A 16,552-nucleotide genomic window follows, 5' to 3' on the forward strand; every position below is an offset into this window, starting at 1 on the left:
AGTTCACCAGTCAGCAAGTACCTTACCCAAACGTTCCCCAAATTGCTGGATTCAAGGGCGCGGGCGCGGAAAATCACGACAACAACTCCAACACGAAGATAATACTCTTGACCATCTCCAGCTCCTATATAATTGAAGAATTCTTCACAACCCCAGAGACTGGAATTCTTCGCACGATGCAACATGTTTCTCATCCAACGGTCAACTCCTTGAAGCGGATAGCTACGACCTTGGACCAGGGGATAAGCACGAACAGGGGATATCCATTCGTCTGACAATGGGATTGAGGCCCTTTAATCAAAACATGCAGGGGACATCACCGCGTCACGTTATTGGATATTTTTACAATGCGAGCATGTTTCTTACCTTTCAGAGTTGAAACAATTCCTTCAAGAGAACAGCAGGTTGTCATCGGTTAAATAGTGATATGACCCCCAACCATCGAGTGCATTAGAGAAGCTTGTATCACCTGATTGATGCTTTTTTGGATTGCCATCAATTCTGTCCTCATACTCCGTAATAGCAGTCAAGGTGACGAATAGCAGAACATCTCAATGATCCTTTCACAGACACCTACTGTATGCTTGAAACTTACGAACGGCAAACAACTACTGGCACATGAATGAACCTATATAGGTATCTATCAATAACTGAGATTCCCTTTACCTTCGTGGCTGTCTGTCAAATCAAATTTTTCTCTGACTGAAGCTGCGCGGGATTAATTGCCTCCCTCGCGGTGCATGTCTCATACCTTAAGGTAAGGATATCTGACATCGATGACAGTCCTTGACATATCAATAAAATGCTACGTCTATCAAGTGACATGACATGGCCGAGACCTGGGTATCGCTAGTAACAATCCGACGAACGAAGCTAGATAAGATAGGCGATCATACTAGTCCCCGTGCGGCAAGACTGGGCTGTTTACCACGCAGTGACAACTTTCGGAGCTATTAACTTAGCAATGGCACGATGACGTTTGACATAAACTACCAGTCACTTGGCTACGTACGAGTTCCTGACCCTGCACCTTGACCAAGTGAGTAGGACGCAGATTTGACTGATATGAAGCGTGCCAAAAGACCTGTAGCGGATTCACGTCAACGGGCCACGAGAACGCCTCCGGTCCATGGCGGAACGCCTCTCTAAAATGGTGAGCATTGAGAGAATATGACAAGCTCACTACTACGTAGTAGATATCAGATAACTCCGTCTAACCATTTATAATGTCTGCATAATATCGGAGTGGCTCCTCAGTTGCCTCCTCTGAGTTTGAGCCGGAGAAAAGTCGTTTGGCGATGGAACTCAAATCACAACTGGTATGCAAAAGATGAAGAAAATGGGGTTATGGACAAAGGTACCCACACCAACTGCCAAAGACCACAAGCGCATCGTCGCAATAAGGTTTTCTGGGCTTTCGATTTTGGCGCAGCCAAACGCAGCCATCATGCGACCGCGGGTGCCTGCGCCAGTAGCGCCTATCCACGACTCGGGATTTAAGGTTTCTGAAGCTATCCAGACTCGGCCAGACAGCTTCAATAAAGCTTAGTCTCTCATACCCACGACTCATAAGAGGCTACCACTGGAATGTAGGCTATCAAAACCAAGGAATTGAGAATGCTTGCCCACTATCGACCCCATTGGTGACATTGTATCTCATACTACGGCGCATGGCTCTTTATGTTTCCTTGATTGAGGCTCAGGGACACCCAAAACGGGTATAATTCGAATGCCTTCCCGTTAGCAAAGTCAGTTTACCAGGGCGTTGTTCCTGGCTAAATTTGTTCTGAGCGTTATATTTGAGACGATCTTGTCCCGATCAGTTCATTCCCAGTAGTCATCTCGAACCTCAACATTATCGATTCACGGGTGTTGAACAAGGACTTGCCAATATCCTTTCCTTGTTCCACCTCACCCACTACTTGTACATCCAAGATGGTCAACCACACAAATAGCTTCCTCGGGCTGCTGGCTCTCGCTGCCTGGGTCGAGGGATACTGGCGCATGTCGTGCGGTATCATACAGACTGGCCGAGTTGATCCCATCATTGCCCCCGGAACCTTCTCAGCACATGTCCACAAGCTCTCTGGGGCCAGCAATATCAACATTGACTCCACCTTTGACAGCCTTCAGGCCTCAAGGTGTACTTCCTGCGAGGTCCAGGACGATAAATCGGCCTACTGGACACCCCAGCTCTTCTATCAGCACGCGAATGGGAGCTTCCAGATGGTTCCAAACGGCGGGACTGTGATATACTACCTCGGGCGTGGAGAGAACAAGACAAACATTGAGCCATTTCCTCCGGGGTTCAAGATGCTATCTGGAGACAACTTTGTTCGATCTTATGATTCGAAGACAAAAACATACAGTAATTCAAGATTCTCAGGCCGCCCAGTGGCCGACCGAGTCAGTTTCGCATGCTTGGATAGCTCAGGGCCTTCAAAGGAGCGTAACTACATGTGGAAGACAGATTGCGATAACGGCATGAGAGCCCAGATCCATTTCCAATCATGTTGGAATGGACAGGATTACCAGTCTGATCAAAGCCACGTCGCCTACATGTCCCAAATAGACAATGGCATCTGTCCCCCGACTCATCCACGCCAGCTTCCTCATCTGTTCTTCGAGGTCATCTATGGGGTCAACAACATCGACAAAAGCAAAGGTGGCCGATTTGTCTTTGCTAATGGAGACACTACTGGCTATGCGTTTCACGGCGACTTCCTAAACGGCTGGAATCCGACTGTTCTTGCGACTGCTATCAAAAAATGCATCAACAATGATGGCATCGGAGGAGCAATTTCGAAATGCCCTATACTTGCCGCTTCACAAACACCATACTTTAGCGACAATTGCCCAGAGATGGCGCCTCTGATTGATGAACCCATTCGAGGCGTGATTGATACTCTTCCTGGGTGCAACAAACCTTTCAGTGGACCTGGCAGAGCTTCACCGGTAGCATGCGACGCAAAGCCATCCATCAACAACCTTGGAGATGCTGGCATCGGATCTATGTTTGATCCTGCTATAGGGGACAAGGTTGGCTCCTGGTCTTTCGTTGGCTGCGCTCTTGAAGGCAGTGGCAGAACCTTGAACAAGTTTGCTGTAACCTCAAATAGCATGTCTATTGAGTATTGCACAACGACCTGTAAAGCGAAGGGCTATCCACTCGCTGGAATGGAGAATGGCCGGGAGTGTTATTGTGCGGGATCGCTCACATCGGGTGCCTCGTACACCAAGGCTTCAGTATGCACGTCAACACGCAAAATGACTTGTGCAGGCAACATGACACAGTATTGTGGAGGACCAGGCTTTCTCACAGTATGGAACGATACCTCATACACACCGCCTGCAGAGCTCATTGTTGGCCAGACTCAAGTCTCCAAAGGCATGGCTACATACTATGGATGCTACGCCGAAGGCAACACTGGGAGGGCACTCTCATCTGACAGCACGGCGGACGTGACAGGCATGACAAACGAGAAGTGCGTTGCATTCTGTCAGGCAGGCGGATATAAATATGCCGGCACAGAATACTCCCAAGAATGCTACTGTGGCAACGATATTGTCAATGGCGGCTCCAACATAACCGATATATCTCAGTGTTCGATGCAGTGCAAAGGGAACATATTCAGCTACTGTGGTGCCGGAAATAGATTGAGTGTATGGAAAATCAAGCAACCCGATCAACCCACAGGACCAATCACGGCACTTGATGGTGCTGCCCTATGGACAGGCTGCTACACGGATGGAGGGTCAGGGGGCCGGACACTTCCTAGTGCCTCCTTCACAGGCTCTGCCGTCTCTCTCGATACCTGCTTTTCATTCTGCAGCAAACTCAACTACCCCCTATTTGGAATGGAATATGGACAGGAATGTTACTGCGGTTACTCGCCCAAGACGCAGGCCACTGTTGCGCCAGATGGCGACTGCAGAATGCCATGTGCGGGAGATTCCTCCCAGAAATGTGGTGCCGGTAATCGCATATCCATTTGGAACAATACACTTTATACTCCCACTGTCAACCTCGAGGCTCTCAACACCCCACCAAAGTACCTCGGGTGCTATACGGAAGGGAAAGGCACTAGCGCCTTAGGAAGTGCCAAGACAACCAACAAGAAGATGACTCTCAGTGTCTGCTCAAAGTTTTGTTCCAGCAAAGGATACCCTTACTTGGGACTCGAGAACGGAGAGGACTGTTACTGCAGTAAGAAGGGGCCCTCTAATGGTAGTGTTGAAGCTCCAGCATCGCAGTGTACTGTTGCCTGCAAGGGAAACAAGTCCCAGAAATGCGGTGCCAGTAAGAGGTTGAATGTCTACCGCCTCGCCAGAGTCTCAAAGACCAAAACAAGAAAAAGATCTTCCGTGAGAAGACAAATGCAGGAGCGGAGATGAGCCCCTTGAGGGGGATATGAATACTTTATTTAATGTACTTTCAGCAGGATCATTTTTATACATGACCACGGTGCACGATTAATATAACTCTTATTGAAGCTATTCTGAACTTCCGGATGAATCAGGATGGTCGCCTTGTGGAATTGCGTGATATTGTTGGCATAATTCTTCAACAGCTTTTTGCTTACCGCGAAAGGCAACACCGATGTTACCTGGTATTCCATAACAATACAAACGTTATAAATGTCAGCAGATATCCCACTCTTCGGGAGCAAACGTATTAACTGGACACTATTCAATACCAGCTTCATTACATGTTGAACCGTCCTCCAAAGAGATATCCCAAGTCACTGCAGTATAGAAAATTAAATTTTAATCCGTTGTTACACTCTTCTGTAGCTACTTTAATATGGGCCAGCGAGTGGCTGTAACTTGGAGGGCGTTTGGTGGCGAGCGAGATTCGATCATGATGTGATTAATTGATTTGAAGAGACTTAACTATCTTCTAACACTGTAGAATAGTTGGGAAAGTCTCCCATTCCGTTTCACTGATACATAGAAGGCACATCTCCATCATTCACAACGGGGCCTTCATGGACAATCCCAAGCGACGACGAAGCTCCACGCCCAATTGATGTCCCGTCAGATCAGCCCCTGTTCCTCCAACCCGTGTTTCAAGGCCGCTATCTTCCTCAAGACGAGGGTGTAGCTATCGAGCTGATCGCGCATGGTTGTAAGTCGTTGATGTTGTTGCAAGTTGAATTCGTCAAATGTTCCGGTAATGGTGCTGAGTGATGCCAAGGCTTGAGTGTCATCACCAGCGTAGCAAGAGATATGACTGAGAAATTGGGCATAGCTAGACCTCATTTCTTGACCAAATTTGATGTCGGCGTCGGTGATGGATGCGAGAGTGTTTCTGAGATCGTTTTGCATAAGGCGGACTGAGTGAACATGCTGCTGGGCCTGATAGAAGTACGACTCGGTGGCGGTTGCACAGCCAAGGTGCATGGTCAACACCTCAAACTCGTCAACGGTTTGATCGAAAGAATCGGCGACCTGTCTGATATCCAGCGCTTGATCGATTTGGCATTGTTGGATCCGGCTGTTGCGTTCTGTGATCTTAGACACAGCAAGCGCGGCTTTGTGGAGAGAAGAAGAGATTCGCAGAGTGTTGGTACAACACATATTTGTTGTGTATAACTCGAATTCCTTGTCGGGTTAGCAGACTCTTTCTTTTGCAATGAGAAGAAGAAGCTCACTTTTGAGGAGAGTGAAGGTGAGTTAAGAGATTGAATTGTGAGCAGAGAAAAAGGTTGAAGGAAGAATAAGTTACCTCACAAGGCCAGACCTTGTGTGACCGGCTTGACACTGCACACAACCGCCACGAGATATCCAACCCCATTGGTCCCAATCACCCTTCGACGTGACCTATTGATTGAACAAGAGTTCATGCTGTTTATTCTCTCTTCCCATCTCCTGACCCGTCATGACAGTGAACAGGGTGATCTGAAGAACCTAAGTCATGGAACGCCCCGAATGCAGCGCTTTTGAACCAATCTTGCCGCCAAAATCCTTAACTTGAATGCCGCTTCGAGTTAGATGTCCGATCGTCACAAATCAGAGAAGCGAAGGGGCGGAGGAGCCGCTTTCATGGCATTAAAGGAACCAGCAGGACTGCTGGAACAGGAGAGACTTTAATGGCACGACCGACTACTTCAGCCTCACCACTGCGCCGACCTGTCTCGTTTTAATGTATAATAACATTCACAAAACTATGAAGATAAGAAAACTTGAACACCGTGAATTATATACAACTTGAATGCATTACAAAAAGCCCACCCCAATGGTCCACCTGACATAAACAGTCTCAATCTCCCAGCTGTTCCCAGCTGTACGTCCCCACGTCTGTCTCATTTGTCCAGAAAAGCTCCCAGTCATGTAAGCTTATCAAGAGAAGTTCGGAATCACATGCCCCATGAATATCTACGCATATCTTGAAATATAGGTCAGTCAACATCATAGCAGCTTTTATGTTGTCCTGTCTGTACATTATCTCTAGTTCGTTGCTTTCGATAAATATCGAGATCGGTATCGTGGGTTCGAAAAGATTTACATCACCGCCACAGATAAATTTGCCTCGGTTCCTTGAAGATTAATGGTAACTCTAAAACATCAGAGATTATATTGCTTTTATCCTGAAGTTCATTTCAGTGCATCCTGAAGAGTAATCCGACACATATGTAAACGGAGTGTTTAAGAACATATCCAAAAGTTCAACCCCTTTAAGAGTCCAACATTCTTATGTTAAGCCAATAAGTTGCGATGGCTAAAGCAGAAATCAAGCGAGTCGGCTTCTCCAAGCATGAGATGCTGTATCCATTGACCCATGGAAAACAGACTACGAAACAAAATAGCTTTTTTCGAGGACAGCCGATGGCCACAGCTTTAGCACGCACTTCGGAGAAACCACCGTCAAGATGACACCTAGCCGCTTGAAAAATGCCGGCTCCAGTGACCGTTCGTTGTCGAGAGTGCTTGTTCATGAGCCTCGTGGCCAAGTTCTCCGAGCGACTCTCTCGAATACGACATCTCGTACAAAGGACAGGGATCTGACCATTGGAAAATATCACGATTAGTAGCTTGTTGATACATCTCCTCGGTACAGTAGTTAAAGAATCTTGGATAAATTGAGTACCAATAATGAACGTATAGTGAAGTCGGCGCTTGGGGGACTTTCTATGACCTCTACCCTGGGCGCACTCGCCGCCAAGTTTAGACATGCATCCGGGCGATTACCTAAATGCACTGGTTTAACATTAGCGGCAGTGCGTTGAGAGAAATGTCATAAGGGCGACGACGTACGGCTCTGGTGTAAACAAGGTTTCAAGAGCAACAGATCTTAAGAGGAACTCCAGATAAAATATAGAGTACTGCAAAAAGAAGAAGCAGGAGCTAGAGAAAATTGTATACTTCGGCACTTTGAATTCTCTCATGCAATCAAGTTCTCGACCGTGTTGTGACAATTGGTTGGAGAACATCAAAAACCTCTTGTCAGTCCATCATGAACTTCGGTGTAAGATGGTGAAGTGGGGGTATTTTAGCATCCTCTTCAAGGGAGTTGAGATGAGGAACAAGCCTGACTGTAGACCTAGACATGATTTGAGCAAGCAGGGCCTTGCATACTACTCAATGTCATGCCCGTAACATCCGATTCAACCGAGAAGACGTTAACATTTGGCTGCCAAGCTGGCAATCCAGCTCATTCAACCTTGGGGTAGTTTGGGGGGTTTGGGGGATCTCCGGAAATGAACCAGTAGCAAGGGGAAACTCAAAATCATGGTAATGATGTTCATTGGCCAATTTGCGGAGAAAGCGATATTGAATCCTACCCCGCAATTTAAGTAAATGGCATCGTGGGGTAAAGCGTGGTTTGGAAACGATAGCGATCGGTGCCTGTGGATCTCACCTGAACTTTAGCCAGAATATCAGACATAGTTGTTCCACCAATAGCAATGTCTACTATGAAAGATATCCAAAGGTCTGGTATAATATAAAGACGTGAGTTTGGCGTTGACAATATGTTTCGCTATCAGCAGCTCATTCGAGAATCAACATGTTGTTCAATAACGTTCTTTCGGCGGTCGCCGTGTCTGTTCTTGTGTCGTCAGTTGTTGGCACCTCGTCTCGCAACTCGGCGTTACCCAAGAGGCCCCATGTTGAGGCTGCACCCTATGGTACAGGCAAAGCCTTTCCTGCCTCTCCCGCGCGATCTCGCAAGGACTTCTGTTATGTCAACCCTGGCAAGGGTAAGAATGTCGACGATGCTCCTAGCATTTTGAAAGCATTCAAGAAGTGCAACAAAGGAGGCACAATTGTTCTTGATCAGAAGTACAGCATTGCCTCGCCACTCGACTTGACCTGGCTCGCTCATGTCGATGTTATCATTACTGGAGAGGTCAACTTCAAATCCGACCCATACTACTGGGCAGACCACAGCTTCAAATATGACTTCCAGAACATGTCCTCGTTCTGGAAGATCGGCGGCAAGGACATCCATATTTATGGCGATCTGACAAAGGGGGAGTCTCTGCTTGATGGTCATGGGCAAGCTTACTGGGAAGAGATGGCTGTCAACAAGACTGTAAGTCGTGATATATCCCAGCACTACTCCGTTTCCAGTCGATACTAATTGTCATAAAGTTACTGAGACCAATTCTGTTGACAATTGAAGACGCCCATGGTCTCACCATGTCAAACCTGCGAATGAGAAACCCGCCCAATGTAAGTCTCAGTTACATCAAGCATAGTCCTCTACTCACATGAATCAGTGGTTCAACATTATCATCAACAGCACGGACGTGTTGATCAGTGATTTAGAGCTTGAAGCCAAGAGCTTGAATGGTGTCAAAATCGCCAACTCTGATGGTTGGGATACATACCGTTCCGACCGCATTGTTATCCAAAACTCCGTTATTGACAATACCGACGGTAAGTGGCCACTTGACCAGGTTCTATTCACCTTCTTACAACAGTAGATTGTGTGTCTTTCAAGCCAAATAGTACAAACGTGGTTGTTCAGAACCTCGTGTGCAATGGCTCTCACGGCATCAGTGTTGGCTCCCTGGGCCAGTATAAGGGTGAAACCGACATCGTGGAGAATCTTTACATCTACAACATTTCCATGTCCAACGCCAGCGATGGTGCTCGAATCAAGGTGTGGCCTGGTGTTGAGACTGCCTTCCAGAGTCTGTTGAACGGCGGCGGTGGTCTCGGCCGTGTCAGAAACGTGACATACGATACGTTCTACCACGAGAATAACGATAACGCTATTACCATTACTCAGTGTTATGGCCAGAAGAACCAGACTCTGTGCAACGAGTTTCCAGTAAGTTTGACTAACATAAATGAACTACCTGTCACTGACAATTAATACCAGGCAAACTTGACTATTGAGGACGTCACGATGAAGAACTTCTGGGGAACAGTTTCAACGAAATACGACCCACGAGCTGGATCTCTTGTTTGCAGTGCACCCGATGTAAGCACACAATGCCAAATACACAGTGGAGTTGACTGACATCATTACAGCGTTGCAGTAACATCGTGGCTGAGGATATTAAAGTCCAGGTTCCAAGCAAGAAGCCACCGGTCTACGACTGTCAGAACATCGACACGAGCACCTTGGATATTACATGCCGAGACCCAACCAATGCCAGGGACACAACCAATGGATAGGAACATCAGGCTGATCGACCTATAGTAATTCAAGATCTATATATATCACCCATGACGAAAACCTTGCTCTCTTGACTATGTATTCCATGTGCACACCTTATGGCCCATTGATTGGCGTGCTGGCCATTGTGAACCCACAATATACGGCGTTTAGATAAGCGTTTAGATAAAGGATTGATCCCACGCTAATGCAGATTGAGTATAGCTGTGCTTACTATGTAGCATTGGTTGTAGTTCCTTATGCTCAGCCCTACAAGGATGACGATTCCGGCACGGCGTAGGAAGGACTGGAAGGCTGCCTCCCTCGTTCTTATATCAACATGTATGTGCAGGTAGGATAGTTTTGCTTTGCTTGACAATTCGTTTGTAAATATCATGACGGAAGAACAGGAGGTTTCCCCATATCGCGGTGCGCCCTTCCCAAAGAAATGGCGTCGAAACCATCCACGTTCAAAGAATGGATGCCTTACCTGTCGCACAAAACGTAAGAAGTGCGACGAGGTTAAACCGATATGCACAGCGTGTGAGAGGTCTCAGCAAGATTGCCTCTGGCCAAAGTCGGAAGAAAACCAACAATCAGACATGCAGCTCGGCGAGAACACAACACAAGCTAGCAGTTCCAGCCCACCACAAAACATCAGCCTTGCGGCATATGGTGTTCCCAACGTTCAATCAGGATCGAGAGCCGCAGCCACTTCATCCCCAAGAGTCGCTCCAACTTACGGAAATCTCGCCTATCTAAGCGACAACTCCCGGAGACTTTATCAGCACTACATAAACGTCACAGCCGAGATGCTGACACGTGGACCAAGCCTGGACGGGAACCCGTTTATACAGTACTTGCTGCCACTTGCATCACATGATGCGCTGGTGCTGAACTGTGTCCTGGCCATTGGAGGAGCTCATGTCGTCATTAATGATACGTCGTCTAGTCGTGAAGGAGCCCGTGGCTTGGAGGTAGCTGCTCGTGGTCATTATGCCAACGTGCTATCTGGAATACAGAAGCTTTTGTATTATCGAACTGGACAGACCATCCACACACCAGAAGCCGACACAACGCCACCAAGTCCTTCCCGTGTCCTGCTTATTTTATTGCTCCTCTGCGTCTTCGATGTAAGTGAAATCGGAACAATCTTTAATGCGCAAACATTAACAGGACAATTTCAGCACGTCCAGGGCAGCTCCCGTAGTTCAATCTATCACCACCTCAAAGCAAGTCAGGAGTACATCACGCTCCTAACATCCGACCCCAATGCGCCTGATGAGTTGCGAAGCTTGAGAGGGTTCATCCTGGAGCTATACGCGTATCACACAATGAAGCTCGCAATTACTCCTCGCAGCCTTACATCCAAAGAGTTTGTCGAGATCGACGCGTCCGTACATTCGCTTGATGTCCTTGATGGGTATAAATCTCGAGGATATCTGCTTGGTTTCGGAAAGCATTTATTCGAGTTGGTGCCAAAGGTTGCAAAGCTTGTCGAAGCCCGACGCAACGAGGAGCAGCAGAACGCTGAGAGGCCAACGGTCTTCACAAAGGAGTACGAGTATCTGCTACAGAGATTGCATAGCGTCACCGAAGCCGCGGACGACAGCAATGGCCTCCGGCCTCACAAAGAGCGTGCTGGTGCGACAATGATATATCAGAACGCGTTGATTGTGTATTTACAGTCGGCCTTTTACCGGGACATGCTCGCCGACCCAGAATTAATGTCAGAGATTGAAGGACGGATTGATCAAATGATGCCCAATTTGAGAACTCTGTTTGTCAGCGAATCACCATATCGACGTATGCTTCTTTGGCCAGGCGTCATCATGGGTTCTTGTGCACGAAGCGACAAGCATATTGCAGGTTTCCAGGCAGGATTTAAAGCAAGGGCATCAGGGACGCCTGGTGCAGTAAAGACAGGAGCGCGGATTGTCGAGCTGTTATGGAATGACCCGGACCCGCGGGCATTTGGCCCAAGAGGCTTGTCATATATAATGACCAGGCATGGCATTAGCTGTAGTCTGTGTTAAGTATGGCCAGAGTGGTACGGTCCCAGCCGAAATCAGAGGCCGCCTTGGCTTTTTACATAGAGCACGGATCAGCCGTAGCTGGTGTGGCTAAGTCCAGTGCATCTAGTCTATCTCAGTACTGTATTCACTTGCCCCACCTCCCAATGCTGGCTGTTATTGTCGCTTACTGATCAAAAAGAGCCGCTTATGGATGCTAGAAAGTAGGGATATTTCGGCTTACTCTGCTGTCCAGTATGCTGTGCTTGCAGAATAATACAGTATTGTCTCTTATTCCAGCATACTCATTTGTGTTGCTATGTACCCTATATACTTATAACGGAAAGCATAAACTAATCGTCCAATAGCAATAGATGCCACAGCTAATAGCTAGATGACACAAGCATGGTCATGTTCAATGGTCCCTGCCTTTGCTGGATGAAACCACTTTCAAGGGCCGATTGTGATTCGCTAGCAGTTCCACTCGTCTGTCTTTGACGAATCCGCATTCAATGCGACGCTGATGTGGATACTGTAAGCAGTCGGTCTTTGGTTCTTGAGGCAGCAATAAGCCCTGACATGAGGCCGGCCATTGCTCCGTCTATCCGTAGCCGCGAAGCACGCGGACCCATCCAGCAGATGGCATCTCCATATTTTCAGTCCTGCTCTAACATCGGGCTGAAAACCGCGATTTAGAGTTAAGCTTTAGTTCCTTTAGATTTACAGTATGTCGCAACATTATTTATATCGCTCGAGCCAAAGGCCCCTTGGCTTCAATTACCGTAGATTTACACAGTGCTGCACTGTATATACAGCAATGCTCGCTCTTCTTGTTGATTACTACGATAAGGCATATTTCGCGGAGTGGCGGCAGTCCCCTTCTCAGTTGGTGAACAGATAGGGACGGACGGTTTGTGCTTTGGAATCCCTATCTTCCAATTGGATGACTTTGCATCTCATTGTGATGCCGTTATCTATAAGCAATCGATAAGAAGCGCTATGATTTCGCCTTGAGTTCATGTGCTATGAGTGACACGGCACACCAGAATATTTGGCGGTTTTAAACTACCCAGTTTTACATTAAAAGACAAGCTAGCTTATCTTGGCGACGCTGGCATTATACGGCAAGCAATCAGTTTCGGGTTGGTTGGATCGTTCAGTCGCAAACAGCCCCCCCCCCCACCCTCCAAGTCATCGACAGGCCTGGTCATCGGACCGGCTGTTCTTCCGCTTGTTGCAGTCCGTGATGACACGATCCAGCAACCTCGCATCCGACACGATGTTGTCATTTCAATACTAGCATTAGAGACATCGGACCGAGGCCCAGATTTAGAGTTAGGTCCTAGTGTCCGTGGATCTGAGTCTTGGTTCAAGGATGAAGACACGTCTTAAAAGCCCCGACTTCTACACTATCGGATGGATCGCTGCCCTCCCCATCGAACGAGCTGCGGCGACCGCGTTGCTTGACGATCGTCACGACGCGCCGGAAGGCTTTGACCAGCATCGATCCGATGCAAACTCCTACACATGGGGTCGAATAGGGGAGCATAACGTCGTGATTGCTTCACTTCCCGCAGGAGTGTATGGTACTACGGTTGCAGCAATCACGGTGTCAAACTTGATCCATTCATTACCTTATATTCGAATCGGCCTATTGGTGGGCATCGGGGGCGGTATCGCCCGACCTGACGAGGGAAAGGACATCCGACTTGGAGACATCGTCGTCAGCCAGCCTGAAGGTACAACTGGAGGAGTGGTACAGTATGACTTGGGAAAGGCGAAAGCGGGCGGTGTTTGGGAGCGAAAGGGCTCTCTCGATAAGCCGCCTGCGGTACTTCTCCATGCGCTCGCAAGCCTGCAAGCGGAGCATGAGATTGCACCATCAAAGGTGCCGGATCTGCTCCAGGCAATGTTCAAGGCCAACCCTGGCATGACACGCCCAAAGACAAACTTCACTTATCAGGGTGCTGAGAATGATCGACTGTTCAAATCGCACTACAGTCACGTCGGTGACAGAAACTGCGACAAGTGTGACTCTGCCTGGGAGGTGGAGCGAGACCAGCGACTGTCGACTGGCCCAGAGATTCACTACGGGATCATTGCCTCTGGAAACAAACTCATCAAACACGCAACTACCCGGGACAGTGTTTTGGAGGGTACTGGACATCAGTGTTTGTGTATAGAGATGGAAGCTGCAGGCCTAATGGATCGGTTTCCGTGTCTGGTGATTCGTGGTATCTGTGACTACGCGGATTCGCACAAGAATGATCGATGGCAGCGATATGCGGCCTCTACGGCAGCTTCTTTTGCGGTAGAGCTGCTTGGTTACGTTCCAGTGGGACAGCTTAAGGCGACACAAAAAGTCATCGAAGCAATTCAATCACGTTAGTAATCCTTGTGTGTTTGGATTGCCAGATTATACGATTATTTACCAGAAATAAGACAGTTGAGCTAAAAGTTGATGGCCTGAGGTAAGACATGAGACTACATGATGCCAATACCGCGGCTAAAACATACACCACAGCGCACCTGTTCAGAATATCGATTACCGAACGGCACTTAATCAACTACCCATCGCAGAGGGCGCCTCATTTGACTCTAAGGCTGAAGAACACAACCCGACATGCTTAGCCAATACCCGGGTGGAGCTGCTCCGAGACATCGACCGGTGGATTGATGACGATACCTCGAAGACGATACTCTGGCTCCGCGGTATGGCGGGGACGGGAAAGTCGACTATCTCGCGGACTGTTGCTCGATCGCGGTCCGAGCGAGGTGATCTCGGTGCTAGTTTCTTCTTCAAGAGAGGAGAGGCTGATCAAGGAAACTTAACCAAGTTCGTGACTACTGTGGCCCATCGACTGGCTCGGAGCACGCCGGGGGCTGCGACGTTGATCAAGAATGCGGTTGAGGCTGATTCAGCGATTGCTGACAAGACCGTTCGAGAGCAGTTTGAGAAGCTCGTTAGAGAACCGCTGTCAAAAGCGACGACCACGTCATTATCCCGACCGTCAGTTTTTGTTATCGACGCGTTGGATGAGTGCGAGAGAGATGCTGATATTAAGCTCCTTCTCGAACTTTTCTCCACTCTTCGTTTCGCATACTTTCATGTTCGAGTGCTTATAACCAGCAGACCCGAGCTCCCAGTGCGTCTTGGTTTCTCCTCCATTGAAGGCACCCATCAAGACCTGATATTACACCAAATCTCACAATCAGTTATTGAACACGATATAGCTGTCTTTCTTCGCCATGAGTTTAATAGCATCCGCGAAAACTTCAACAAACTGAAGGAAGACTGGAGGCTGCCAGTGGAATGGCCTACAGAAGCCGATCTCATGAAGCTCACAATGGCGGCGGTGCCTCTCTTTATTTTTGCCGCGACTATTTGCCGATTCGTTAACGACTTATGTCTCGGCGACCCTGACAAGCTTCTACAGAGTATACTCCGCCATACTATTAAGGATCATGCCTCCAAACTTGACATGACCTACTCACCAGTTCTGAAGCAACAAATCGTCAATAGGTCAGGACGCGAGAGACGCAACATCATCGAGAGTTTCCGTTTTATCGTTGGCACTATTATCACTCTGGCAAATCCCTTGTCAGTACGAGCTCTAGCGCTGCTTCTCGATGTAGATATCCACGAGGTGACGACTCGGCTAAGGATGTTGCATTCTGTCTTAGAGGTTCCGGAAAGTGTCGAATCACCGGTGCGGCTGCTCCATTTGTCGTTTCGAGACTATCTTATCGATCCCGAGAATGAAGTGACAGTGGAGTTCTGGGTAGATGAGAAACTGACTCACCAGAAGCTGGCAAAGCACTGCTTGCGTGTTATGCGCGGCGGTCTGCGGAAGAACATATGCGGCCTATCTTTTCCAGGTATGCGTCGATCTGCAGTGGACCTTGGACAACTGGAGAAAAGCATGCCCTCACAAGTCCAATATGCTTGTATGCACTGGCAATATCACCAGACCAAGGGCGACTCCAAGCCAAACGATGAAAAGGAAGTTTATGACTTCTTGACGACACACTTCCTGCATTGGGTAGAAGCGATGAGCTTACTGGGGCGAGTCAAGGAGTGTCTCGACTCACTTAGGTCACTAGCCCGATGGCTGGAGGTTTGTTTTTATGCCTTCGAGCTTTAACCGCGCTAACAGATTCTAGAGCCGAGAAGACTCGAGGCTGTCGCAGTTTGTAGCTCATGCAGTGCGGTTTACTCAGATCTGCTTTTCCATAATAGCTAAAGCGCCGCTGCAGATTTATTGTTGTCTGGCTTTTACACCAAGCAAGAGTGTTCTGAGGAAGACATTCGAACACGCTATTCCAAGATGGATAAGCATTTTGCCGAAGGTTGAGCAAAACTGGGACGCATGCTTATTGACTCTAGAGGGCCATAGCGATTATGTCAGGTCGGTAGTGTTCTCGCACGACTCGAAAAAGGTAGCATCGGGCTCTTCTGACAAGATGATACGGATCTGGAACGCCGAAACAGGCGAGTGCGAGCAAGAGCTGAAGGGCCACCGCGATTATGTCAGGTCGGTAGTGTTCTCGCACGACTCGAAAAAGGTAGCATCGGCGTCTGATGATAATATAATACGGATCTGGAACGCCGAAACGGGCGAGTGCGAGCAAGAGGTAAAGGGCCATAGCAGCTATGTCAACTCAATAGTGTTCTCGCATGACTCGAAAAAGGTAGCATCGGCGTCTGATGACAAGACAATACGGATCTGGAACGCCGAAACGGGCAAATCTGAGCAAGTGCTAGAGGGCTATAGCACCTATGTCACCTCGGTGGTATTCTCGCACGACTCGAAAAAGGTGGCATCGGGCTCTTCTGACAAGACGATACGGATCTGGAATGTAGAAACGGGTAAGAGTGAGCAACTGCTAGAGGGCCATAGCAACAAAGTCAGCTCGGTGATGTTCTCGC

The 16,552-nt window shown here is 48.2% G+C and overlaps 5 protein-coding genes across 6 annotated transcripts in view; 4 read left to right on the top strand and 1 right to left on the bottom strand.

The window, feature by feature from the left end:
* The first annotated feature begins 917 nt into the window (after positions 1-917).
* On the top strand, positions 918-4,563 carry FOXG_08860 (uncharacterized protein). 2 transcript variants are annotated; one of them, XM_018387885.1, is made up of 2 exons: positions 918-1,039; positions 1,197-4,563. In XM_018387885.1, exon 2 carries the CDS (start codon positions 1,936-1,938, stop codon positions 4,393-4,395), a length of 2,460 nt encoding a protein of 819 aa, XP_018245841.1. In that variant the 5' UTR covers positions 918-1,039; positions 1,197-1,935; the 3' UTR covers positions 4,396-4,563. The 2 variants fall into 2 exon arrangements, with proteins under 2 accessions (XP_018245841.1, XP_018245840.1); XM_018387884.1 differs by having other exon boundaries at positions 969-1,008; positions 1,072-4,563.
* Positions 4,564-5,037: 474 nt separating this feature from the next.
* Positions 5,038-5,403, bottom strand: FOXG_08861 (uncharacterized protein; the record flags this gene model as incomplete). The annotated part of the gene is made up of 1 exon (XM_018387886.1): positions 5,038-5,403. One exon carries the CDS (start codon positions 5,401-5,403, stop codon positions 5,038-5,040), a length of 366 nt encoding a protein of 121 aa, XP_018245842.1.
* A 2,447-nt stretch (positions 5,404-7,850) lies between these two features.
* On the top strand, positions 7,851-9,682 carry FOXG_08862 (uncharacterized protein). The gene is made up of 6 exons (XM_018387887.1): positions 7,851-8,536; positions 8,596-8,676; positions 8,724-8,883; positions 8,931-9,280; positions 9,332-9,433; positions 9,484-9,682. The coding sequence occupies exons 1-6, from the start codon at positions 8,009-8,011 to the stop codon at positions 9,628-9,630; spliced, it is 1,368 nt and encodes a 455-aa protein (XP_018245843.1). The 5' UTR covers positions 7,851-8,008; the 3' UTR covers positions 9,631-9,682.
* A 222-nt stretch (positions 9,683-9,904) lies between these two features.
* FOXG_08863 (uncharacterized protein) lies at positions 9,905-11,904 on the top strand. The gene is made up of 2 exons (XM_018387888.1): positions 9,905-10,743; positions 10,798-11,904. The coding sequence occupies exons 1-2, from the start codon at positions 10,006-10,008 to the stop codon at positions 11,644-11,646; spliced, it is 1,587 nt and encodes a 528-aa protein (XP_018245844.1). The 5' UTR covers positions 9,905-10,005; the 3' UTR covers positions 11,647-11,904.
* A 1,093-nt stretch (positions 11,905-12,997) lies between these two features.
* FOXG_19913 (uncharacterized protein) overlaps positions 12,998-16,552 on the top strand; it is a gene marked incomplete at both ends in the record, with an annotated part of 4,712 nt that continues 1,157 nt past the window's right edge. The window contains 4 exons of the mRNA XM_018400198.1: positions 12,998-14,006; positions 14,069-14,093; positions 14,147-15,740; positions 15,787-16,552. The exon at positions 15,787-16,552 is cut by the window's right edge and continues 1,157 nt beyond it. Of these exons, the coding sequence (XP_018245845.1) occupies positions 12,998-14,006; positions 14,069-14,093; positions 14,147-15,740; positions 15,787-16,552 (3,394 nt within the window). The remainder of the gene's footprint in view (positions 14,007-14,068; positions 14,094-14,146; positions 15,741-15,786) is intronic.

This window comes from Fusarium oxysporum, chromosome 2 (assembly GCF_000149955.1).
Source record: "Fusarium oxysporum f. sp. lycopersici 4287 chromosome 2, whole genome shotgun sequence".
Classification (NCBI taxonomy): Eukaryota; Fungi; Ascomycota; class Sordariomycetes; order Hypocreales; family Nectriaceae; genus Fusarium; species Fusarium oxysporum.